The sequence below is a fragment of the Anolis sagrei genome, chromosome 7, assembly GCF_037176765.1.
Source record: "Anolis sagrei isolate rAnoSag1 chromosome 7, rAnoSag1.mat, whole genome shotgun sequence".
In the NCBI taxonomy this organism is placed as follows: Eukaryota; Metazoa; Chordata; class Lepidosauria; order Squamata; family Dactyloidae; genus Anolis; species Anolis sagrei.
Genome location: NC_090027.1, coordinates 19,517,854 through 19,543,731, shown reverse-complemented (window position 1 = coordinate 19,543,731; position 25,878 = coordinate 19,517,854). Strand labels below are relative to the sequence as shown.

Here is a 25,878-nt window from a genome sequence, read left to right as displayed (position 1 = left end):
TTTTTTGCGGGTGTTGTTTAGTTTTTGAGTAAGACTGTCCATTTGTACTAGATCAAATACCTTGATTATCCAGTCTTCCTCTATGGGGACGTCTTCTTGCTTCCACAGTCTTGCAAGTTGTAATCTCGCTGCGGTACTAAGTAGAAAAAGCATCTTATCTTGGTTTTCAGTTAGCATTGCTTCAGATACACCTAATAGATAGGTCTCTGGTTTTAGGAGGAAGCTAGCTTTTAGAATTTTTTGGGTCAGAGAGTGAATTTCCTTCCAATATTTTTTGATTCGTTTGCATGACCACCATGCATGAATGAAGGTTCCTTTTTCTTCCTTACATTTCCAGCAGGTGCTGGATATCCCTTTGTTAAATTTGGCAAGTTTTTCAGGGGTATAATACCAGCGGTATAGCATTTTATACCCATTTTCTTTTAGATCATTGGCTGCTGTGTATTTTAATTTTTTGTTCCAAATTTCTTCCCATTGGTCGGTATGTATACTATGCCCTATATCTTTTGCCCATCGTATTTCGCAGTTTTTAATTCGTTCCTCTTCTGTGGACCAGGTTAGAAGTTTTTGGTATATTATTTTAATCAGTTTTTTATCCTTGTGTAGAATTGAATCCCAAAATCCCTCCTCCTGATTAAAGCTCAGGTCCAATTGTGAAGACATATAAATTGTTTTTCAATTTGTGGTGGAATAATCACCTAGTCATAAGTACCGTATATTCCGGGGTACTAGACGACGAGCTATAAGACGACCCCCCAAATTTTACATACAAAATAGAGAGTTGGTGATATACTCGCCGTTTAAGATGACTCCCCAAACCAGTCAGGTGGTTTCTGTCCTTGGACCTCTGGGCTGCTTCCTGTGCCGCTTCCAGAAGGGCCTCCCGCGCTCCTCAGGCTGCTCTCCTTCTTCCTGGCCAGGCCTCGCGTGAAGCACCTCTTCTCCCATGAGACAACTTTGTCTCGTAGGAGAAGAGGCGCTTCGTGCAAGGCCTGGCCAGGAAGGAGGGTGGCCTGAGCAGCGCGGGAAGCGGCCGCCAACAAAGGAGAGGCCTGGGCCTGAGCAAGGAAGGCAGCCAAGAAGGGAGAAAGGATGGGGAGCCTGCCCGGGAGGCCGCCATGAGCCAAGGCGGAGGAGGAGGAGGGGAGTCCGAGGCCAAGGCAGCCATAGTATGTAATTTTATTATTATTTTAATTTTATACCCGGTGTACTAGACGACCCTTAAAATTTTATAAGGTTTTACATGCCTAAAAGGTTGTCTAGTACCCCGGAATATACGGTACCTTAAGTGCTAAAATAAGGCACATTTATAGGAGATTCAGCTAGAATTTTCTTTTCATTTTATTGGTGGTTTTATACCTTCTGTGCATTTCTCTCCCTTCATATGCAAACATGGTCTTGCAAGATAATCCAGCTGTTGTCAGTTCTATGTATTGGGGATCACAACCAGACACAGTGAAGACATCTGCCCTTGTGCTGTGCTCCTCTGCTGCTGAGTATGCATGCCCAGTGTGGAACACATCTCACCACACTAAAACAGTGGATGTGGCTCTTATTGAGATATGCCGCATTATCACAGGGTGTCTGTGCCCTACACCACTGGAGAAATTACACTGCTTAGCCGGTATTGCACCACCTGACATCCGCCGGGAAGAAGCAGCCAATAGTGAAAGGACCAAGGCAGAGACATCTCCAGCTCATCCCTTGTTTGGGTATCAGCCAGCACGTCAACAACTTAAATCAAGAAATAGTTCTCTTAGATCTACAGAGACACTCGCTGGAACACCTCAGCAAGAGTTCAAAAGTGGCAGGCTCAAACCCAGCACTTCAATCCGTGGGTAATACCAGATGAGAGACTCCCCCCTGGGCACTCAGAAGACTGGGCGACTTGGAAGGCGCTGAACAGACTGCGCTCTGGCACCATGAGATGCAGAGCCAACCTTCAGAAATGGGGCTACAAAGTTGAATCCTCGACATGCGAGTGTGGAGAAGAGCAAACCACTGACCACCTGCTGCAATGCAACCTGAGCCCTGCCACATGCACAATGGAGGACCTTCTTGCAGCAACACCAGAGGCACTCCAAGTGGCCAGATACTGGTCAAAGGACATTTAATCAGCTACCAAGTTTGCAAAATTTGTGTTGTTTTTTTTATCTGTTTGTTTGTTTTGTTTTGTTTTGTTAGAAATGTAACACAATGTTCTGGTTGCGGATGACACGATAAATAAATAAATTATCTCACTGCTTATTTTTACATGTAACAATATACACATCTACTTACTGTTTCTCTTTTATTATAGATACTGTTAACAGTTTGATCATCAATGTGTATGTTTCTTTTTCTGGCTAGGATGCAGGGGCTGGTCTCTTGGCAGCTGCCATGATTGCTGTGGTGCCAGGATACATTTCACGTTCTGTTGCTGGATCCTATGACAATGAAGGTGAGATCATGTTTTTATGTGAACAGCACCAACAGTTCTTTCTTTTATATCATAAAAGACACTTTACTCATCTCTGTTAGGATCACCGTATCAGCCTGGGACTGGCTGCTTCGGTTCTCTGCCATAAAGAAGGGAGGTGGGGAGAAGGGAGGCTGGGTACAATGCGGGAAGGTAGCATAGATAAGACATCTATTTTGTGAGGGAAATTGAAACTGCAGTCAACAGACTGTGGCCATGGTGTTTGGCCACTAGGGGGCGGATGGGAGTTGAGGCTGATATATACAGGAGGTTTGAGTGGGAAAACTTTAGAACAGTCTTTTTAGGATTGTGTAAAGAAGGAATAAACCACTTGTCTCCAACATTTTGTTGTTGGGAGCTTGATTTTAACTCCAAGATCTTCCAGAGTCTGACAATCTCTTAGTACTGTATTCAGAGGACAGGAGCAGAATTCAAAACGATCTTGACAGATTAGAGAGATGGGCCAAAACTAACAAAATGAAGTTCAGCAGTGACAAATGTAAGATGCTCCACTTTGGCAGAAAAAATGAAATGCAAAGATACAGAATGGGTGACGCCTGGCTCGAGAGCAGTACGTGTGAAAAAGATCTTGGAGTCCTCGTGGACAACAAGTTAAACATGAGCCAACAATGTGATGTGGCGGCAAAAAAAGCCAATGGGATTTTGGCCTGCATCAATAGGAGCATAGTGTCTAGATCTAAGGAAGTAATGCTATCCCTCTATTCTGCTTTGGTTAGACCACACCTGGAATATTGTGTCCAGTTCTGGGCACCACAATTCAAGAGAGATATTGACAAGCTGGAATGTGTCCAGAGGAGGGCGACTAAAATGATCAAGGGTCTGGAGAACAAGCCCTATGAGGAGCGGCTTAGGGAACTGGGCATGTTTAGCCTGAAGAAGAGAAGGCTGAGAGGAGATATGATAGCCATGTATAAATATGTGAGAGGAAGCCACAGGGAGGAGGGAGCAAGCTTGTTTACTGCTTCCTTGCAGACTAGGACGTGGAACAATGGCTTCAAACTACAAGAGAGGAGATTCCATCTGAACATTAGGAAGAACTTCCTGACTGAGAGCCGTTCAGCAGTGGAACTCTCTGCCCCGGAGTGTGGTGGAGGCTCCTTCTTTGGAAGCTTTTAAACAGAGGCTGGATTGCCATCTGTCAGGGGTGATTTGAATGCAATATTCCTGCTTCTTGGCAGGGGGTTGGACTGGATGGCCCATGAGGTCTCTTCCAACTCTTTCTATGATTCTATGATTCTGTTTTTTGTTAAACATTTCAAGACCTCTGACAACAATTAATAATAATAATAATAATAGTAATAATAATAACAACAACAACAAACAACTTTATTTATACCCCGCCACCCTCTCCCAGATGGGGACTTGGGCCGGCTTACATGAGGCCAAGCCCAAACAATAAATTACAGCAAAATAAAACCAAAAACGAAAACAATAAACAATATAATGATTACATAAAACATATGAATGCATAACAATATAAAATTACAGTAAACACAATCACAGTGACAATTGGTGCCTCTTGATATAGCAAATTGGCTTGGTCTGTTATTCCTGTAATGTACTTTATATGTATGGAACATGGGATGCAAAACTGGAATAGTCTTGCTTTTGAACTAAATATTATGAAAAAGCAGACTGTCTTTTTCTCAGAAGAAAAAAAATCTTCATGTCTTTTGATATAATACATCTTTTATATCATGATATTCGTTTCTTTATTTTTTGGAAAATTCAGCTTTCAGGGATGTTTTGTTATTGTTTTGCTGTCAGCTTTTCTGTATGTGAAATACACCAAGTTGCATATGAACTTCAAATACAGCCTAGTTTAAAATCGATTACAAAAAAGCCATATATATTGTTTTAAAACCCTTCACATGAAAGTATAATCCTATATATTCCTTGGCATTACTACCACACTACACCAGCTCAAAAAATGTTTGAAAGGAAATCTGTATTTATATCGATTGTGAAGTGCTATAAAAAAGTGAAATAGTAAAACAAACAATGTATAACAAATGTATTAAATCATGATAAAATAATAAAAATATATTTTTTTTAAAAAAGTGAAATTGTCAGAAAGATGTGAACGTGTTATCTTATGATTTACTATGCTAAAAACCTTAAAACAGTGACATTTATTTGGTCCAAAATATACTAAACTTTACTTCTGTAACTAATTTTTCCAGGTATTGCCATATTCTGTATGCTTCTGACTTACTACATGTGGATTAAAGCAGTGAAAACGGGTTCCATTTACTGGGCAGCGATGTGTGCACTTGCATATTTCTACATGGTAAATGATAAATTCTGTCTAAGCGGCACTGTCAAAGTGGTTGTTTACCATTTATCAGTTATTTTAAACAGTTGATTGTTCTTCATGTTCACTACTGGGTTGAATTCATTAAATTTGGGCTATAACAGTTGCTTAAGTTGCATGTTTTGTGCTCTTGTTACCACTGTAACTCAACTTCACAGATACAATTGTTGTGTTAGAGATTAAATACTATAATAACGATTTCTCATGCAAAAATATTGTGCCTAGAGTTTTGATGCAAGAATGTGTTGGTGCCAGGACACTTATTTATAAAGCCAGGGAATCCTCCCAAATCACAAACAAATAAGATGGCCTTAAGTTCTGTGATTTTTGGATTGTTTGAACTGTTTTCTACTGGTCTAGAACAACTTTTGGGTAATCTGTCAGCAATTCTGTAAAGCTGTGTTGTAATATAGATGTTATTTAACATCTATATGCGACCACTTGCTCAGCTGGTTTGAGGTTTTGGGCTTGAGTGTTATCAGTACGCCGATGACACTCAGCTGGTGCTGAAGATGGAAGGCCGACCGGACTCTGTACCCGATTGTTTCCATCAGTGCCTCGAGGCCGTTACTGGATGGTTGTGTGCCAGCAGGTTGAGGGTGAATCCAGCAAAGACGGAGATCCTATGGCTGGGTGGACCGGGCAGTGGGGATATCCAGCTGCCTAACCTGGATGGCGAGGCGCTATGCCCGTCATCATTGGTAAAGAGTCTGGGAGTCCTTTTGGACCCTCTGCTGACGATGGAGGCCCAGGTCCCCGCCGTTAGCAGAACCGCCTTTTTTCATCTGTGGCAGGTTAGACGGCTGGCCCTCTCCCTGTCCAGGGACGACCTAGCTACGGTGATCCAGGCCACGGTCATCTCAAGACTGGACTACTGTAACGCCCTCTACTTTGGCCTTCCTCTGTCGGTGATCCGGAAGCTCAAGTTGGTACAAAACGCAGCTGCTCGGCTTCTTGCGGGAATTCCGATGAGATGCCACATAACACCAATCTTACTGCAGCTGCATTGGTTACCAATTGAGCACCGGATCACTTTCAAAGTGATGGTACTCACCTTTAAGGCCTTGCATGGTCTGGGGCCAATGTATCTGAGGGACCGCCACACCCCCTATCAACCCCAGAGATCCCTCCGTTCTGAGGACCAAGATCTATTGGAAGTCCCCAGTGTCAAGACCTTGCGTCTAACAGCAACCAGACGCAGAGCCTTCACAGCAGTGGCACCATCACTCTGGAATACTCTGCCACCTGAAGTCCGTGCCTTGCGGGACTTATCAGCTTTCCACAGGGCATGTAAGACATACCTGTTTCGACAGGCCTTTGATCTTTGATATTGCTGTTTTGAAATTGTTTTAAATTGTTTTTAAATTGTGTTCCATTTTAGCCTGTTCTTGTAAGCCGCTCTGAGCTTCAGGGGAGTGGCGGCATATAAGTTTAAATAATAAATAAATAAATAGTGCCACTTTGCATCTCAGTCAAATGATAAAAGTAAAATATAAATAAATACGATACAGTGCTACTTTAATGTGATAAGAAAAAGGCTCTTCTGGACTTCTCAGAAACAGCACTACTTTGTTTCATGGGACCAGTAAGCTGTTAAGCTGTTTGTGTTGATTACTGCCAACATTCCCATGCAAGACACATGAATCTTTGTTGTGTTTGGAAATGTACATCTTGTCTCTCATTTATCACCTTTCAGGTTTCTTCATGGGGAGGCTACGTGTTTTTGATTAACCTCATTCCCCTTCATGTCTTGGTTCTGATGTTGACTGGACGGTTTTCCCACCGGATATATGTTGCTTATTGCACGGTGTACTGCTTAGGAACCATCTTGTCGATGCAGATCTCTTTTGTTGGCTTCCAGGTGAGAAATCGGCAGTTCTTGCAGAGACCGGGAGGGGAAAATCAGTTATTTTTAATAGTGTGCATTCATATAATAATAATAATAATAATAATAATAATAATAATAATAATAATATATTTATATTCCGCCCTATCTTTCTGGAGGTACTCAGGTCGGACTCCAAACATAAAAGGGAAACATTCAATCCCTGAACATAATAATAATACACCCATAATAACGAAAATTGACAACCCAACATTTAAAAGCAAATTGCAACTTAACAACTAAAACTAAATGAAAAATGGAACCTATTATTGTTAAAAATAATAATAAACTTTGTTTATATTTTGCCACCATCTCCCAAAAGGGACTCAGACAACCACTATTTATACATCAAATGAAATCGTTTAAAACACAGAACGTCTGTAGTTAAAGCTAGCTGCCTTCAAATCATGACTAAAGTGCCAAAGTATCAACCTCATATGGATCCACTTCAACCTACTTTTATTATTTTAGTCTATTATTATTACATTTATCATTTTACTCTATTATTACTGTTAGTATTACATTTCCATTTTTTTAATCTATTATTATTGTTGTTACATTTATTATTTTACTCTATTATTTGAAGGATACGTGAGCACATTTACATTGAAGAAGGTTAGAATAATGATTTAATCAGAGTTGAATAGTCTGATCTTAAATTACAGTTTTATGAAAATATTCAAAAACATGTAACCTACTGATGCCTCAATTAATGTAATTTTATTGTTATCTACAGTATTTTTATTTTGAAATTTACCAGTAGCTGCCGCGTTTCCCAGTTTGGTTTTTTTTGTGGTAAAATTAGGTACCTCGGCTTATATTTGGGTTGGCTTATACTCGAGTATATACACTATTTGATTGTCAGGCAATCTAACTATGCTTATGTATTATTTTCTGCAGCCTGTCTTGTCATCTGAACACATGGCTGCCTTGGGTGTATTTGGCCTGTGTCAGATCCATGCCTTTGTGGATTATCTGCGCAGCAAACTGAACCCTCAGCAGTTCGAGATTCTCTTCAGGAGTGTGATTTCACTAGTGGGATTTGTCCTTCTATCCATCGGAGCTGTGCTGATGCTGACAGGTGCGGTGATGCTGATGCCAGTAATATTTTCTTGGAAAGGCAGATTTCTTATTACTGTTTTGTAAATGGCAAATACTCAGTCAGGTCCTTTCCACCAAGGGGGATGCTTTGCTTAAGTAACAATAATAATGACAATATACTTTATTTATTACCTGCCTCTCCTTTTATACTCAAGGCAGAATGCAACATAGTTATATACATCTATAAAATCACATATTAAAAAGTTAAAGTTAAAGGTTTCCCCTGACATTAAGTCTAGTTGTGTCCTACTCTGTGGGGTGGTGGTCACCTCCATTTTTAGACCGAAGAGCTGACATTGTCCGTAGACACCTCCAAGGTCATATGGCCAGCATGACTGCATGGAACACCGTTACTATCCTGCAGAAGTGGTACCTATTGATCTGCTCAAGTTTGCATGTTTTTGAACTACAAGGTTGGCAGAAGCTGGGCTAACAGCGGGGGCTCACCCTGCTCCCTGGATATGAACTGCCGACCTTTTGGTCAGCAAGTTCTGCAAATCAGCGGTTTAACCCGCTGTGCAACCAGGGGCCCAATGCAAGCAGCAAAATGCAACCATAAAACCATATAGGTGGATCTGGCCAGGGTGGTCCATGCCTTAGTCACCTCCAGATTGGACTACTGTAATGCACTCTATGTGGGGCTACTTTTGAAAACAGCCCGGAAATTTCAGTTGGTCAGCGAGCGGCAGCCAGGTTGTTAACTGATGCTCCTTACAGGGAGCGGTCAACCCTCCTGTTTAAGGAGCTCCATTGGCTGCCGTTCATTTTCCGGTCCCAATTCAAGGTGCAGGTGCTTACCTACAAAGCCCTAAATATTTTGGGACCCGCCTACCTGCGTGACCGCATCACTGTGTACAAACCCATGCGATCTCTTCGATCATCTGGAGAGGCCCAGCTCGCGCTCCCGCCTCCATTGCAAGCGCGATTGGTGGGGACGAGGGACAGGGCCTTCTCGGTGATGGCCCCTCGACTCTGGAACTCACTCCCCAGGGGCATCAGACATGCCCCAACACTGGCAGTCTTTAGGAGGAGCCTGAAAATGTGGTTGTTCCAGTGTGCCTTCCCAGAGTAAGGAAACTCCCAGCAATATGTCCTTAAACGCACTTTATTAGTGATCTAGTGATCTATTAGTCTGCACACTCTATCCCTCTCCAAAATTTCTATCCTGGTTATATGTCGCCTGGTCACACCCAGCATTATTTTTAAAAATTTTAATTAGTACATTTGGCCCTGCCATAGGTTTTTAAACGTCGTTGTGTTATTGTTAATGTTTATTGCTATTTTCTGTTAATGAGTTTTATTTATTGTTTGTATTATTGTTGCTATTGTTTTTATTGTTGTATTGTGGGCTCGGCCTCATGTAAGCTGCACCGATTCCCTTGGGGAGATGGTAGCGGGGTACAAATAAAGTATTATTATTATTATTATTATTATTATTATTATATATTAACATATACATACTGTATTAAGATACGAGACAAAAGTTAAAACACAATAAACATAGAATGTGATTTAAATGTTATGGCTAAAACAGACTGGGCATATGCCTGACAGGATGGAAAAATGCTTATTTATATGTAAATTTAACTTTTAAATCTTAATTTTGGAAACGTTATAGTGTATTATAAGATTGCTTTAAATGGGACATAATGAAAATGTGGTGCGACAACCCCTAAATATTTCAGTTCTGCTTGTAATATGCCTGTGTGATTTTAGATCGTTTTATTTTGCCAACAGGGAAAATCTCCCCATGGACTGGCCGCTTCTACTCACTCCTTGATCCTTCCTATGCAAAGAATAATATACCTATCATTGCTTCCGTTTCTGAGCATCAACCTACGACATGGTCATCTTATTATTTTGATCTTCAGCTTCTTGTTTTCATGTTCCCAGGTTTGTATGTCAGACTGTGTATAATAGCATAGCTGAGTTCTCCTTTAAAGAAGCAAAAACTTTACTTACCATCTTAAAAGGAGGATTTTTGCCTGGTTGCTAACTCATCTCTCCTTCTTCTACAGTTGGTCTGTATTACTGTTTTAGTAACCTCTCTGATGCCCGAATTTTTATAATCATGTATGGTGTGACCAGCATGTACTTTTCTGCTGTGATGGTGAGTAATTAAATTAGGTCTTGTATGAGATTTATTTATTTATGGTATTTCTATGATCGATTTGGTTTTCTAGCATTTGCTTCACTATATTGGCAAGACTGTTATAAAGAGCAATTTGGGGAGGGGGGGGGAGTATATTCCTGTGATTTCACAGGAATCAAGGAACATGAAAGGCACTGCAGACTACTCCAACCAGAGAAGTCAGCCATAGCAGAGCACCTGATGAACCAGCCTGGACACAGCATATTATTTGAGAACACAGAAATGCTGGACCACACCAACAACCACCATGTCAGACTACACAGAGAAGCCATTGAAATCCACAAGCATGTGGACAATATCAACAGAAAGGAAGAGACCATGAAAATGAACAAAATCTGGCTACCAGTATTAAAAAACTCTAAAATTACAACAGCAAAACAACAGAGAGGAAACAACCAGGCACATCTTAACACCTCTCAACAAAAGATTTTCCCAGGCTCAGCCAGGCCTTCAAATGCTAATGAAGGTGGTCAGTAGAAACATTCACACCTAGCTCCAGCAGAGAAGAGCTCTTTGCCCCACCCCAGCCATTCCACAGATATATAAACCCATTGTCCTAATTCCAACAGACCTCACTACCTCTGAGGATGCTTGCCATAGATGCAGGCGAAACGTCAGGAGAAATGCCTCTAGAACATGGCCCTACAGCCCGAAAAAACCCACAAGAACCTAATATATTCCTGGTTTGAAAGAGTTAAAGTAATGATAATAATAAACTTTATTTATACTCTGCCACCGTGGGGACTCGGGGCGGCTAACATGAGGCCAAGCCCAAAAATGCAATACAACACAATGAAATACAGAATACAGAAAACAAAAATTACGTCAGAAGATCATCACAATAGCAAAATAAAATAATAAAACAAATTCACACAAAATAAAATTGAACAGAGTGGGCAGGCCAAATAGACAAGATAACATGATAAAATAATAATAACACTCTGGGTGAGGTGGGAATACAAATATGTAGGTGGGGGGAAAGTACTTATCCTCCAAAAATGTCAGTTTTTGTGGCTGTCACAAACTGTGTTGTATTGGTTGAGATTCTGTGAAATATTCATTGAAAAACTATAGCAAAGCATGCTGCAAGATGTCCTGAAAAACTAAGTTTAATAAACCTTTTCCCATGCTTTTATGATAGAACCAGTTAGGAAATGACATTTTTAATCCAGGAACAAAATTATATAGAACCTAGTGGCTGCTAGCCTTACCTCTTTAGACCATATGTTCAGAAAGAGCCCAGAAACAGAGAAAAGCCTCCACCCAATCCTCCAAAATCACTATAAAAGAGTAATGCAGACACAGGGAGTGGAAGGGGCCGATAGTATTTAATGCTAACTAACATGGAAATGGCACTTTGTGGCTCCTTGTGTCTCCATGAACTGATTTTTGGGCTCCAGTTGTTATTTGACCAGATTCTCAGCACACCTTTGTCTTGTAGGTTCGTCTCATGCTGGTATTGGCTCCCGTTATGTGTATTCTGTCTGGAATTGGCGTGTCTCAAGTGTTATCCACATATATGAAAAATTTAGATATCAGCCGATCGGACAAGAAGTCGAAAAAGCAACAGGATTCTACTTACCCAATCAAAAATGAAGTGAGTGTCTGTGTAAGATCAGTTGTGAACTATCCAGGACCTTAACATCATCTGGGGAGGCCCTGCTCTCGTTACCGCCTTCGTATGTTTGACGGAGACGAGAGACAGAGCCTTCTTTGTCGTGGCCCCTCGGCTGTGGAACGCCCTCCCTATAGATATTAGATCGGCCACCTGCCTTTTAACATTCCGGAAAAAAGTCAAGACGTGGCTTTTTGAACAAGCGTTTGGAAATGCAGAGTAACTGACACTGGAAAATGGAATGGCTAGACAATGAGTCTGCACAACGTTTTTAACAAGGAGACACTATGGATTTATATTTTATGGGTTTGTTTAGTTTTTATTATAATTTATGTTTTTAATTGTATTTATGACATTGTAAACATTGAATTTTGCCCTGTTAACCTCCTTGAGTCGCCTACAGGCTGAGAAAGGTGGTATACAAATACAGTAAATAAATAAATAAACATTTGTTTGTGTTTATGGGACATGTGGAAGTGTAGATGCAGAGTGCTCCTGGAACTGTGGGGATCCCCGTAACTTGATGTTGGGATCACGAATAATTTGGCAACAGGAAACGGTTTCTGAATGCTACACGTTGATGGAAATCTGTCAGCAACAACATTCAATGTTTACAGTGGACTCTGCTTCAACTGTACTCCATAAAAAGTAATATCGTCCTGTTTAGCACAACTTGCAAATACTGATTTATTATCAATAAATGTTTGCTTTTTATTTTATATATCTGTATACCTGGGTCACAAATGGAAAATTTTAACACAAGATCTTTTGCTGTGTTTTTAGATATGAAACAGGTTCAAGCTTCTTAAATTTCATTTACAGTACTTTTTTTGGACTTCTGGTACCACTTCCGAATGACTGTGCCAGGAATGTGGGAATTAAATTTAATGTGGGAATTAAATTGAGAAAATCCCTGAACCACTTTAGGACCTTGGAAATGGCTGCATTTTAGCTCCTAGCGTTGTTTTCAATCACCATCTTGTGATCGAATGTGTTACAATCTATAACATTCTCCATTAGCTCGCTTTGATTATTATTGTTGTTGCTTTCATAGGTTGCTAGTGGCATGATCCTCGTCATGGCGTTCTTCTTGATCACTTACACTTTCCATTCAACTTGGGTGACAAGTGAAGCGTACTCTTCCCCTTCCATAGTGCTCTCTGCTCGCGGTGGGGATGGCAGTAGAATCATATTCGACGACTTCAGAGAAGCTTACTACTGGCTCCGTCATAATACGCCAGAGGTAAATGGGTGACGCCTGGCTCGAGAGCAGTACGTGTGAAAAAGATCTTGGAGTCCTCGTGGACAACAAGTTAAACATGAGCCAACAATGTGATGTGGCGGCAAAAAAAGCCAATGGGATTTTGGCCTGCATCAATAGGAGCATAGTGTCTAGATCTAGGGAAGTAATGCTACCCCTCTATTCCGCTTTGGTTAGACCACACCTGGAATATTGTGCCCAATTCTGGGCACCACAATTCAAGAGAGATATTGACAAACTGGAATGTGTCCAGAGTAAAATGATCAAGGGTCTGGAGAACAAGCCCTATGAGGAGCGGCTTAAGGAGCTGGGCATGTTTAGCCTGAAGAAGAGAAGGCTGAGAGGAGATATGATAGCCATGTATAAATATGTGAGAGGAAGCCACAGGGAAGAGGGAGCAAGCTTGTTTTCTGCGTCCTTGGAGACTAGGACGCGGAACAATGGCTTCAAACTACAAGAGAGGAGATTCCATCTGAACACGAGGAAGAACTTCCTGACTGTGAGAGCCATTCAGCAGTGGGACTCTCTGCCCCGGAGTGTGGTGGAGGCTCCTTCTTTGGAAGCTTTTAAACAGAGGCTGGATGGCCATCTGTCAGGGGTGATTTGAATGCAATATTCCTGCTTCTTGGCAGGGGCTTGGACTGGATGGCCCATGAGGTCTCTTCCAACTCTTTGATTCTATGATTCTGCAGAGTTGGTTACACTCAGTACAAAGTGATAGAGTGCAATGTCTAATACAAAACCCAGGTCATTATTTATATTTCTTCTCAGTCAATTCTTTTGTGATGAACAACAAAATTGCATTGTCATCTTGACAAAAGTCAGCGATAGTTAGATAAATAAATAAATAAATCTGTTAGCAGATAGAGAAGCTATGGCAAATACCAGGAATAAAATAACCAAAGGAGAATGAAAAGGGGAAATCTCAGAAATGTTCTGCTGGAACCCAAAGAGCTCTTTTTTTCATTGTCACTAGTAGAGCTTCAGAAGGCAGGAGCACAATGTGTAGTTTTTTATATTTAGGGCATCTCCATATATTGGCTTCCTTTAAAACAATGGTTCTCAACCTTCCTAATGCTGCGACCCCTTAATACAGTTCTTCATGTTGTGGTGACCTCCAACCATAACATTATTTTCATTGCTACTTCATAAATGTAATTTTGCTATGTAAATATCTGATATGCAGGATGTATTTTCATTCATTGGACATTTGATACAAATACCCAATACGCCCAAATTTCAATACTGGTGGGGTGGTGGTGGGCAGGGCCGTAGCCAGAGATGGGGGTTTAAGGGTTCTACCCCCCCCCCCCCCGCAAACCTGGTTTACTCAAGAATTTTAATTGGTTAACCAAATTATGAGTTCTTTAAAAATATTATAAATGTTATTTAAAAATTATTATAAATGTTATATGATACATGACCAAGTAAACCAGGTTTCTTTTTTAACCTGGCACATTTCAGGGAAGGTTTAAACTTTTAACCCCCCCACCCCCAAACTATGGGGATGGGGGATTGATTTTGTCATTTGGAAGTTGTAGTTGCTGGGATTTATAGATCACCTACAATCAGAGAGCATTCTGAACTCTACCAACAATGGAATCGAACTTGGCACACAGAACTCCCATGACCAACAGAAAATACTGGAAGGGTTTAGTGGGCATTGATCTTGCGTTCTGGAGTTGTAGTTCGCCTACATCCAGAAAGCACTGTGGACTCAAACAATGATGGATCTGGACCAAATTTGGCATGAATACTCAATATGCCCAAATGTGAACACTGGTGGAGTTTGGGGAACATAGGACTTGACATTTGGGAGTGGTAAGGTAAAGGTTGTCCGCTGACATTAAGTCCAGTCATGTCTGACTCTGGGGTGTGCTGCTCATCTCCATTTCTAAGCCGAAGAGCCGGCGTTGTCCATAGACACCTCCAAGGTCATGTGGCCGGTATGACCGCATGGAGCGCCGTTACCTTCCCGCCAGAGCGGTACCTATTGATCTACTCACATTTGCATGTTTTCGAACTGCTAGGTTGGCAGAAGCTAGGGCTGAGAGCGGAAGCTCACGCCGCTCCCTGGAATCGAACCTGCGACCTTTTGGTCAACAAGCTCAGCAGCTCAGTGCTTTAACCCACTGCGCCACCGGGGGGGCCCTTGGGAGTGGTAGTTGGTGGTATTTATAGTACACCTACACTCAAATTGTAATCTGTTTCCCACCAATGATAGAATTGGGTCAAACTTTCCATACTGTGGATAGGCCAGTGCCATCAAAAATACGTGTATTGTGATGGTCTTTGGTGACCCTTCTAACACCCCCTCATGAGCCCCTATGGGTCCCGACCCCCAGGTTGAGAAACACTGCTTTAAAGCATGTGACTGACTATACATCCACTATGTCCTAATTATTTTGAATTTATAATACCATGATATGAAAGGACTGGTGCCTTTTGAGAATGCTGGCTAATATTCCTGTTTCTGCCTGCTGTATGAATGTATGCTAACTCTTAGCATACCAAACAATTGATGTTGGTATCTCTGGTTACATCCGCTTAGACTACTGCAACGCTCTCTACGTGGGGCTGCCTTTGAAGACTGCTCGGAAGCTTAACTAGTCCAACGCTCGGCAGCCATGATACTAACAGGAGCGGCACTCAGGGAGCACACAACTCCTCTGTTGTACCAGCTCCACTGGCTGCCAATTTGCTACCGGGCACAATTCAAAGTGCTGGCGTTGGCCTATAAAGCCTTAAACGGTTCTGGCCCAAGGTACCTATCTGAACGCATCTCCGCCTATGAACCCACAAGGGCTTTAAGATCTTCTGGGGAGGCCCTGCTCTCGATCCCGCCTGCAACTCAGGCACGGTTGGCGGGGACGAGGGACAGGGCCTTCTCGGTAGTGGCCCCTCGGCTGTGGAACGCCCTACCCACAGACATCAGATCAGCTCCCTCCTTAATGGCATTTCAGAAGAAAGTGAAAACCTGGTTATTCGAACAGGTGTTTGAATAGGCAGTGCAATGAATTACAATGAATTATAGGAAATCGGTACAACGGATGACGAGCTTGGATTATGATTTTAGTTATGAGATGCCAGTGAGTTGTTTATTGATGTTTACTGATGGTTATTGATGTTAATTGCTTATTGTATTATTGTGTTAATTGTCTTTTAAATGGCTGTACGATGTTTGCATTGAATTTTTGCCGCTACTTGTTGTTAACCGCTCTGAGTCGCCTATTTGGCTGAGAAGAGCGGTATACAAATAAAGGAAATAAATAAATATCTCTTCCATAATGGTTCTCTAACTAATATGCTGTTCCTCCATTTTGCTGGCTTTTCCTAGTTAAAACTTCCTTAGTTATAAAATAATTTTCAGCATGTTACATTTTCATTATACTTGGTAAAATCCCCATCCAATTCCTAGGTTTGCACTGCCACTTAACATACAGATTTAGGATACTTGATTAGGAAAAAAAATCCTTAATATTCAGATTTTCCTTCTACCAGCACAATTTAGTTCAAAAATATTTATTGCCTTTTATGCATGTTAATTCTGAGAAAACATGTTAATTGTATTCTTGTGTTTGGTTCAGGATGCAAAGGTTATGTCCTGGTGGGATTATGGGTATCAGATAACAGCTATGGCAAACCGAACGATTCTTGTGGATAACAACACTTGGAACAACACCCACATTTCCCGAGTCGGCCAGGTAGGAAATTGCCTGTTTTCTTTGTCGCATTTGCAGTAAGCTATGAAATCGTGTTGCAATTTCTCGCATAATTAGAAATTCACGTCTTATTCCTTATTAAGTTGACTAAATGGCTTTGGTTCTTAAATTATGTATTGATAATAAATTTAAAGCATGTGATGAATATACAGAGAACTGAAGTTATTTCATTTTCAGGCCATGGCATCCACAGAAGAGCGAGCGTATGAGATTATGAGGGAGCTGGATGTCAGTTATGTGCTGGTAATATTTGGAGGCCTCACTGGATATTCTTCAGATGGTAAACTCAAGCTTATATTGTGTTATTTAAGCTTATGAAATAATTAGGCATACTGTGTTCAAGGGCCCTTAAGCTTTATCTGCCTAAATGATAGAATCATAGAATCATAGAATCAAAGAGTTGGAAGAGACCTCATGGGCCATCCAGTCCAACCCCCTGCCAAGAAGCAGGAATATTGCATTCAAATCACCCCTGACAAATGGCCATCCAGCCTCTGCTTAAAAGCTTCCAAAGAAGGAGCCTCCACCACACTCCGGGGCAGAGAGTTCCACTGCTGAACGGCTCTCACAGTCAGGAAGTTCTTCCTCATGTTCAGATGGAATCTCCTCTCTTGTAGTTTGAAGCCATTGTTCCGCGTCCTAGTCTCCAAGGGAGCAGAAAACAAGCTTGCTCCCTCCTCCCTGTGGCTTCCTCTCACATATTTATACATGGCTATCATATCTCCTCTCAGCCTTCTCTTCTTCAGGCTAAACATGCCCAGTTCCCTAAGCCGCTCCTCATAGGGCTTGTTCTCCAGACCCTTGATCATTTTAGTCGCCCTCCTCTGGACACATTCCAGCTTGTCAATATCTCTCTTGAATTGTGGTGCCCAGAATTGGACACAATATTCCAGATGTGGTCTAACCAAAGCAGAATAGAGGGGTAGCATTGCTTCCCCAGATCTAGACACTATGCTGCTATTGATGCAGGCCAAAATCCCATTGGCTTTTTTTGCCGCCACATCACATGTTGATGTTGATGCTGACTAGAAAAAAAACAATCTTTATTGACATTTGCTATTTTTCTTTGCTTGTGGCATGAGATTATTTATTTATTTATTTATTATTTAAACTTATATGCCGCCACTCCCCTGGGGCTCGGAGCGGCTAAAATCTAAAAAAAATTAAAAGCAATTTAAAACAATTTAAAAACAGCAGTATCAAACATTAAAAGTCTGTTGAAACAGGTATGTCTTACATGCCCTGCGGAAAGCTGGTAAGTCCCGCAAGGCACAGTCTTCAGGTGGCAGAGTATTCCAGAGTGATGGTGCCACTGCTGTGAAGGCTCTGTGTCTGGTTGCTGTTAGACGCGAGGTCTTGGCACTGGGAATTTCCAATCGATCTTGGTCCTCAGAACGGAGGGATCTCTGGATTTGGTAGGGGGTGAGGTGGTCCCTCAGGTACATTGGCTCCTGTTAACTGGAGCTCCTTACAGAGAGAGGTCAACCCTCCTGTTCAAGGAGCTCCACTGGCTGCCATTTATTTTCCTAGCCCAATTCAAGGTGCAGGTGCTTACCTACAAAGCCCTGAACGGTTTGGGACCATCCTACCTGCGTGACCGAATCTCCATCTACGAACCCACGCGTTCACTTCGTTCATCCGGAGAGGCCCTGCTCGTGATTCCACCTGCATCGCAGGCACGTTTGGTGGGGACATGAGACAGGACCTTTTCTGTGGTGGCCCCCCGACTCTGGAACACCCTCCCTAAAGATCTTAGACAGGCCCTTACATTGGCTGTCTTCAGAAAGAACTTGAAAACCTGGCTGTTCTGATGTGCCTTCCCAGAATAGGAAATCTCCAATACCAAGTCCCAGAAGCACTTTATTAGAACTAAGATTGCTACACACTGCACATTGCACCTACCCTATAATCCTTATGTATCACCTGTCACATCAGCACTTTTAATTCTGTACCCTTCACTCTGGCCCGGCCAGTTTTATTGTGTTTTGGTGTATTGTTTATTGCTTGTTGTTTTGTTGTTGCTTTAATTGTTTTAATTGTTTTAATTTGCTTTAGGTTGTATTGTTATGTTGTGTATTGAGGCCTTGGCCTTTGTAAGCCGCATCGAGTCCTTCGGGAGATGCTAGCGGGGTACAAATAAATAATAATAATAATAATAATAATAATAATAGTTTCTAACAGACCTCATGACCTCTGAGGATGCTTGCCATAGATGTAGGTGAAATGTCAGGAGAGAATGCTTCTGGAACATAGCCATACAACGTAGAAAACTCACAGCAACCCAATGAATGCAAATGTTTTCACTGTGCTTTACTCTGTTAGATTGATTTGGAGGAAGACTGCTTCTTCTCTTTACTTTCCTTTCTGTAGATATCAACAAATTTTTATGGATGGTACGAATTGGAGGGAGCACTGATACGGGAAAGCACATAAAGGAGCACGATTACTACACACCAACTGGAGAGTTCCGTGTGGACAGGGAGGGCTCTCCTGTGCTGCTCAACTGCCTTATGTACAAGATGTGCTACTACCGTTTTGGACAAGTCTACACAGAAGCCAGTGAGTGATTTTTAGAATCATAGGGTGGGAAGAGACCCCAGGGAGCATCCAGTCCAAACCTTTGCAATGCAGGAAAAGCACAACCAAAGTACCCCAGACAGATGGCCATCCAGCCTGTGTTTAAAAGCCTTCAAGTAAGGAGCTTCCACCGTACTCTGAGGCAGAGAGTTCCACTGCTCAACAGCTCTTACAGCCAGGAAGTTCTTCCTAGTGTTCAGGTGGAATTTCCTTTCTTGTTATTTGAACCCATGGCTCCATTGAGTCCTCCTAGGGCAGCAGAAAACATGTACTCCCTGATTCTCCCAATTTTTGGTCATTTTGTGATAGCAGTGGTGAACCTTGTCATAAATTTAATCACGTTTTCTTTGCTACTCCTTATTTCCCTTTGCACATTATGCTTACATTGTATTGCTGTGCATTGTTGAGGTGAGTAAAGGTTGAACATCCCTTATCTGGAAATCCGGAGCCCCAGGTGGCGCAGTGGGTTAAACCCCTGTGCCGGCAGGACTGAAGACCGACAGGTCGTAGGTTCGAATCTGGAGAGAGCGCGCATGAGCTCCCTCTATCAGCTCCAGCTCCTCATGCGGGGACATGAGAGAAGCCTCCCACAAGGATGGTAAAAACATCAAAAAATCCGGGCGTCCCGTGGGCAACGTCCTTGCAGACGACCAATTCTCTCACACCAGAAGCGACTTGCAGTATCTCAAGTCACTTCTGACACGACCAAAAAAATAAAAAAAATAAATCTGGAAATCCGAAATACTCCAAAATCTGCAATCAGTTGAGATTAGTGACACCTTAGAGCCCCCGGTGCAGTGGGTTACGCCCTTGTGGCAGCAAGACTGCTGATTGAAAGGCTGGTGGATCAAATCCGGGGGCCCATGCGTCAGCTCCAGCTTCCCATTCGGGCATATGAGAGAAGCCTCCCACAGGGTGGTAAAACATCTGGGCATCCCCTGAGCAATGTCCTTGCAGACAGCCAATTCTCTTACACCAGAAGCGACTTGCAGTTTCTCAGGTTGCTCATGTTGTTTAGTGCTTTTCTGATGGTTCAGTGGACATCCCCTTTGTTTCATATGCAACATTATTTAATATATTGCAAAGTCAGCCCTCTATGCATTCTGTATCAATGTTTTGAATACACAAAAAAACCAAACAAACAAAAAAACAAAAAACCTCCAGCCTTGATTTTGCCATTTCCTATCAGAGACACCAATTTTCAATACCATTGTATAGAATGTTACTTGAGCCTCCACAGTTTTGGTATCTACAGGGGTCCTGGATCCCAAATGTGGAAGATTACCATCAAGCTGTGTGTATGAAACATGAATGAATCTCACGTTTAGACTTAGATGCCATCTCCAAGATACTCCAATATGTAGGTAAAGGTATCATCTGACATTAAGTCAAGTCGTGTCTGACTCTGGGGGGTGGTGCTCATCTCAATTTCTAAGCTGAAGAGCCGGTGTTGTCCATATACACCTCCATGATTTCATGGAGTGTTGTTATCTTCCCACCGAGTTGGTACCTATTGATCTACTCACATTTTCATGTTTTTGAACTGTTCGGTTGGCAGAAGCTGGGGCTAACAGCAGGAGCTCACCCCACTCTCTAGATTCAAACTGTCAGTCTTTAGATTAGCAAGCTCAACAGCTCAGCAGTTTAAACCACTGCGCCACCAGGGTCCCCACTCCATTATATATGTATGCACTAATACTTGTATTCCAAAACAAGGGGGAGGGGGATCCCAAACAGTTCTAATCTCAAGTATTTTGGACATCGGATACTCAACTTGAATAACCTGATGTTTACAGATACTTCCTACAATTTTTTCTCTCCTAGGATGATAATGTTAACATAAAGATGTGAGAGGAGGGCATTAGAAAAGCTTCTTTTAATCATTTTTCTTCCCCCATTATTTCCAGAGCGCCCTCCAGGTTATGACAGAGTGCGAAATGCAGAGATTGGCAACAAAGACTTTGAGCTGGACGTATTGGAGGAGGCATATACTACAGAACATTGGCTAGTCCGAATATACAAAGTAAGCAAAAACTTACGATAGGGAGAGAAAAAAAAAACATTTGGATTCTGTGCAGGCAGTTACCAACCAATATCTTCTTGCAGCCTCTTTGCTCGAGGATGAAGTCCAGGTTATTTAAGTAGGCATTTGCAATGTGTTACATAAGCCGTGACACAATTTATTGGAAATTATATAGAGCTGAAACATTTTTAAACCTATGGGACTGTGGCGCAGCTGGCTGGGAGTCAGCTGCATTAAAATCACTACTGATCGAAAGGTCATGAGTCCGAAGCTAGCCTGGGTCAGAGTGAGCTTCCGACCAATTTGTGTAGCTTGTTGTTGAACTTTGCATCTGAAAGACAGTTGCATCTGTCAATTAGGAAATTTAGGTACCACTTATGTGGGGAGGCTAGTTTAACTAATTTATGAGACCATAAAAATCTCCAACAAGCATGCTGTAATAGATCTAACCTTTGCCGGCTAGGCTGAAGCCTAAGAGTCAGTGGGCTGAGTCTCCATCTTGATAGGGAAGCTTAGAAGAGCTGACATCTTGGGAGAGGCAAGTAGGCAGGGGAGGAGTCAGCCGACTCCTGATTGGTTTAAGCACCAAGGGGAGGAGTTGGGGGTGAGTGAAAAAGGTTGTCACTTCTGACAGGAGAGAAGAAGGGTTCTGAAAGAACAGAGAGAGAAGGGTTTTAACAGCAGAGAGAGAAGTAGGATTTTAGCAGAGAAGGATTTAGACAGGGAGAAGAAAGCTTTTGAGTGAGCCAAGCAGTTAGGGAATAAGAAAGGGACAAGGGCTTCAGTATTACTGTACTTGGAGGGTCAGTGAGGAAGACTTGTCAACTTGTATTAATAGAAAGTACAAGGGAGCTTATTACCCTGAAGAGTAGACTGGAGAAAGTCTGGTTACTCTGTGAGACAGTCAGGGGGACTGATCTCAGGACCACACTGTTTCTAAGAGTTGAATAGTGTGGGGAAGGGAACTCACTTCAAGTTAAAGCTACACCTTTTGTGGAAGTCTTAGATCTAATAAGCCAAAGCCTCAGTAACAGAATTACGCGTGTGTACCACTCATTTTATGAGTTGACATATTCTTGAAGTTCAATAAACCTGTTCCCAGTTTATCTTTAACTGGTGTCTGCCTCAGTCTGTCGTATTCAGTAAAACCAAGCCAGCCTAAAAACCTCTTTACAGTCCAGTCAGCAAATAAAGGAGCTCATAAAGAAGAACCTGAAGCCAAGGTGCATATTACCTAGAATACATTCACACCTTTGTTTCCTCAAACAATACAATTGAGGTGGCGGCGGCAAAATCTACCAGAATCATCGGTCTCTAATATCTTTACTAAAAGTCCTGTCACACAGGAGTGCTAAGGGACACCTCGGTCCTTTAGTCCTCCATACATTGGTGGCAGCGGTGGGATAGAGAGGTTTTCCCCCCTGCCAACAGCGGAACGGTCATTAGTCCTTATTACACATGCAAAGAATGAGGAAGCACTTCATCAGTTTCACAAATGGACTATGAAGCAACAGCTCCCCTGGTGGCCAGAATACCCTCATGAAAAAGCTGGAATGTTAAATAGCCTCTGTGTGTCTGTCTATATATGTTGTGTGTCTATGGCATTGAATGTTTGCTATGTAAATATACATTGTAATCTGCCCTGAGTCCCCTGCAGTATATGGCAGTATTGTTGGATTTTCTGCCTTGATATTCTGGGTTATATGTCTGTGTGGAAGGGGCCTAAGAATGAAAGGAAGAGGCTGTTTATGGCAGGTGAATGAGGCACATTAATAGGAAACGTAGTTCCAATCCCTGTCTGTTAGCTCATATTTCGTATTTGCCTATATTGAGCTATGTTGAGGAAGTAATTGCTGTCAAAACAATAATCTAGAAATCCTGCTTTTTAAACTAATTAGGGACCTTCTCCATGCTGAAACCGAAATGCAGAAAACTAATGTGGTTATTTTTTTCTTAACAGGTGAAGGACCTGGATAATCGTGGATTGTCAAGAACGTAATTTGCCTTCAGGTGTACCATAATAAGCACTGATAGAGCCTTTGCCTGTGAAGCAGATGATTTTTTTTATACTGTTGTCAATAAGGAACTGGGATCTAAACGTCCAGAAATGTCCCGTCCTCATGCATTGAAATCTGTATTAGATTGAATGATTTTTATAAATACAAACCAGCTACCAAAGCCAAGACAGTAGCTTTATGGTAAGATCATTAAAGAAGGAGATGGAAAAAAAATCCTTATTTATGTTGTTTATTTCCTACTGACTTGTCACTTGCAATTAATGGTCACAGTCCTCAATGAGCAAACGTCTTTAAAACAAAAATAGATATCTGTAAACAACTGACTTTCCTGACTACATTTGTTCCATCTGCCTTACTTTTCCTACCTATTCTATGTATTGAAATGGGTCGAGATCTTGTTTTTTGTTGTTATTGTGTGTCTGAGGCATTTATAACTTATGGTGACCCTAAGATAAATCCATCGTGCCATTTTGTTGGCAAAATATATTCAGATATGATATGCCTTTGCTTTTGTCTCGACACTGAAAATGTAACCAAAATGCAAATTTGAATCCTAGTCTTCAAGGTCATAATCTAATTCTCAAACTACTGGCTTTCTTTATTCACCATATCAAGCATGCCGAAGGAATCCAGATCCCCCTATATCACTGTTTCACAATATTCCTAATGCCGCAACCCCTTAATACTGTTCCTCATGTTGTGGTGACCCCCAACCATAAAATTATTTCCATTGCTACTTCATAACTGTAATTTTGTAACTGTTACGTATCGTCATATGAATATCTGATACGCAGGATGTATTTTCATTCACTGGACCAAATTTGGCAAAAATACCCAAATCTGAATACTGGTGGGGTTGGGGGAATTGATTTTATCATTTGGGTGTTGTAGTTGCTGGGTTTTATAGTTCACCTACAATCAAAGAGCATTCTGAACTCCACTTGAACCAAACTTATTAATGACTTAGATGAAGGGTTAGAAGGCAGGATCATCAAGTTTGCAGACGACACCAAATTGGGAGGGAGAGCCAATACTCCAGAGGGCAGGAGCAGGATTCAAAACGATCTTGACAGATTAGAGAGATGGGCCAAAACTAACAAAATGAAGTTCAACAGTGACAAATGCAAGATACTCCACTTTGGCAGGAAAAACGAAATGCAAAGATACAAAATGGGGGACAATGCCTGGCTCGAGAGCAGTACGTGTGAAAAAGATCTTGGAGTCCTCGTGGACAACAAGTTAAACATGAGCCAACAATGTGATGTGACGGCAAAAAAAGCCAATGGGGTTTTGGCCTGCATCAATAGGAGCATAGTGTCTAGATCTAGGGAAGTAATGCTACCCCTCTATTCTGCTCTGGTTAGACCACACCTGGAATATTATGTCCAATTCTGGGCACCACAATTCAAGAGATATTGACAAGCTGGAATGTGTCCAGAGGAGGGCTACTAAAATGATCAAAGGTCTGGAGAACAAGCCCTATGAGGAGCGGCTTAAGGAGCTGGGCATGTTTAGCCTGAAGAAGAGAAGGCTGAGAGGGGATATGATAGCCATGTATAAATATGTGAGAGGAAGCCACAGGGAGGAGGGAGCAAGCTTGTTTTCTGCTTCTCTGGAGACTAGGACGCGGAACAATGGCTTCAAACGACAAGAGAGGAGATTCCATCTGAACACGAGGAAGAACTTCCTGACTGTGAGAGCCGTTCAGAAGTGGAACTCTCTGCCCTGGAGTGTGGTGGAGGCTCCTTCTTTGGAAGCTTTTAAACAGAGGCTGGATGGCCATCTGTCAGGGGTGATTTGAATGCAATATTCCTGCTTCCTGGCAGGGGGTTGGACTGGATGGCCCATGAGGTCTCTTCCAACTCTTTGATTCTATGATTCTATGAAACTTGGCACATAGAACTCCCATGACCAACAGAAAATACTGGAAGGGTTTAATGGGCATTGACCTTGAGTTTTGGAGTTGCAGTTCTCCTACACCTAGAGAGCACTGTGGTCTATGAAACAATGATGGATCCAGACCAGACTTGTCACAAATAATATGTCCAAATGTGAACACTGGTGGAGTTTGGGTGAAAATAGACCTTGACATTTGGAAGTTGTAGTTACTGGGATTTATAGTTCACCTACAGTCAAGAGCATGCTGAACCCTCTAATGATAGAACTGGGCCACACAGAACTCCCATGACCATCAGAAAATACTGTGTTTTCTGATGGTCTTTGATGACCCCTCTGACACCCCTTTTGCAACCTCCCCAGTGTTCATACACTCTGTGCAAAGGGAGTAGCCACAGTTATGCCTCTTGTCAGTCAAATTGTGGGCCATCTACTAATATAAGGAGATTTAGACAGACTGCGCTCTGGCACCACGAGATGCAGAGCCAACCTTCAGAAATGGGGCTACAAAGTGGAATCCTCGACATGTGAGTGTGGAGAGGAGCAAACCACTGACCACCTGCTGCAATGCAACCTGAGCCCTGCCACATGCACGATGGAGGAACTTCTTGCGGCAACACCAGAGGCACTTTAATCTGCTACCAAGTTTGCAAAATTTGTGTTTTTTTTATCTGTTTGTTTTGTTCTGTTAGAAATGTAATACAATGTTCTGGTTGCGGATGACACGATAAATAAATACATCTACTGAACTGGACATGGCTCTCAATAAATGTAAAAATGGCAAAGCAGCTGGCCTGGATGATCTACGGATGGAACAAATCAAGAACTTTGGTCC

General features: G+C 42.0%; 1 protein-coding gene across 1 annotated transcript in view; it reads left to right on the top strand.

Moving 5' to 3' along the window:
- Window positions 1-23,360, top strand: part of STT3A (STT3 oligosaccharyltransferase complex catalytic subunit A) — a 35,502-nt gene extending 12,142 nt beyond the window's left edge. Inside the window, exons 6-18 of the mRNA XM_060787039.2 lie at window positions 2,350-2,440; window positions 4,663-4,769; window positions 6,490-6,654; window positions 7,579-7,759; window positions 9,517-9,672; window positions 9,798-9,889; window positions 11,373-11,528; window positions 12,601-12,789; window positions 16,395-16,511; window positions 16,707-16,809; window positions 18,900-19,088; window positions 21,014-21,129; window positions 23,090-23,360. Coding sequence (XP_060643022.1) covers window positions 2,350-2,440; window positions 4,663-4,769; window positions 6,490-6,654; window positions 7,579-7,759; window positions 9,517-9,672; window positions 9,798-9,889; window positions 11,373-11,528; window positions 12,601-12,789; window positions 16,395-16,511; window positions 16,707-16,809; window positions 18,900-19,088; window positions 21,014-21,129; window positions 23,090-23,128 — 1,701 coding nt within the window. The 3' untranslated portion in view covers window positions 23,129-23,360. The remainder of the gene's footprint in view (window positions 1-2,349; window positions 2,441-4,662; window positions 4,770-6,489; window positions 6,655-7,578; window positions 7,760-9,516; window positions 9,673-9,797; window positions 9,890-11,372; window positions 11,529-12,600; window positions 12,790-16,394; window positions 16,512-16,706; window positions 16,810-18,899; window positions 19,089-21,013; window positions 21,130-23,089) is intronic.
- The last annotated feature ends 2,518 nt before the right edge of the window (window positions 23,361-25,878 follow it).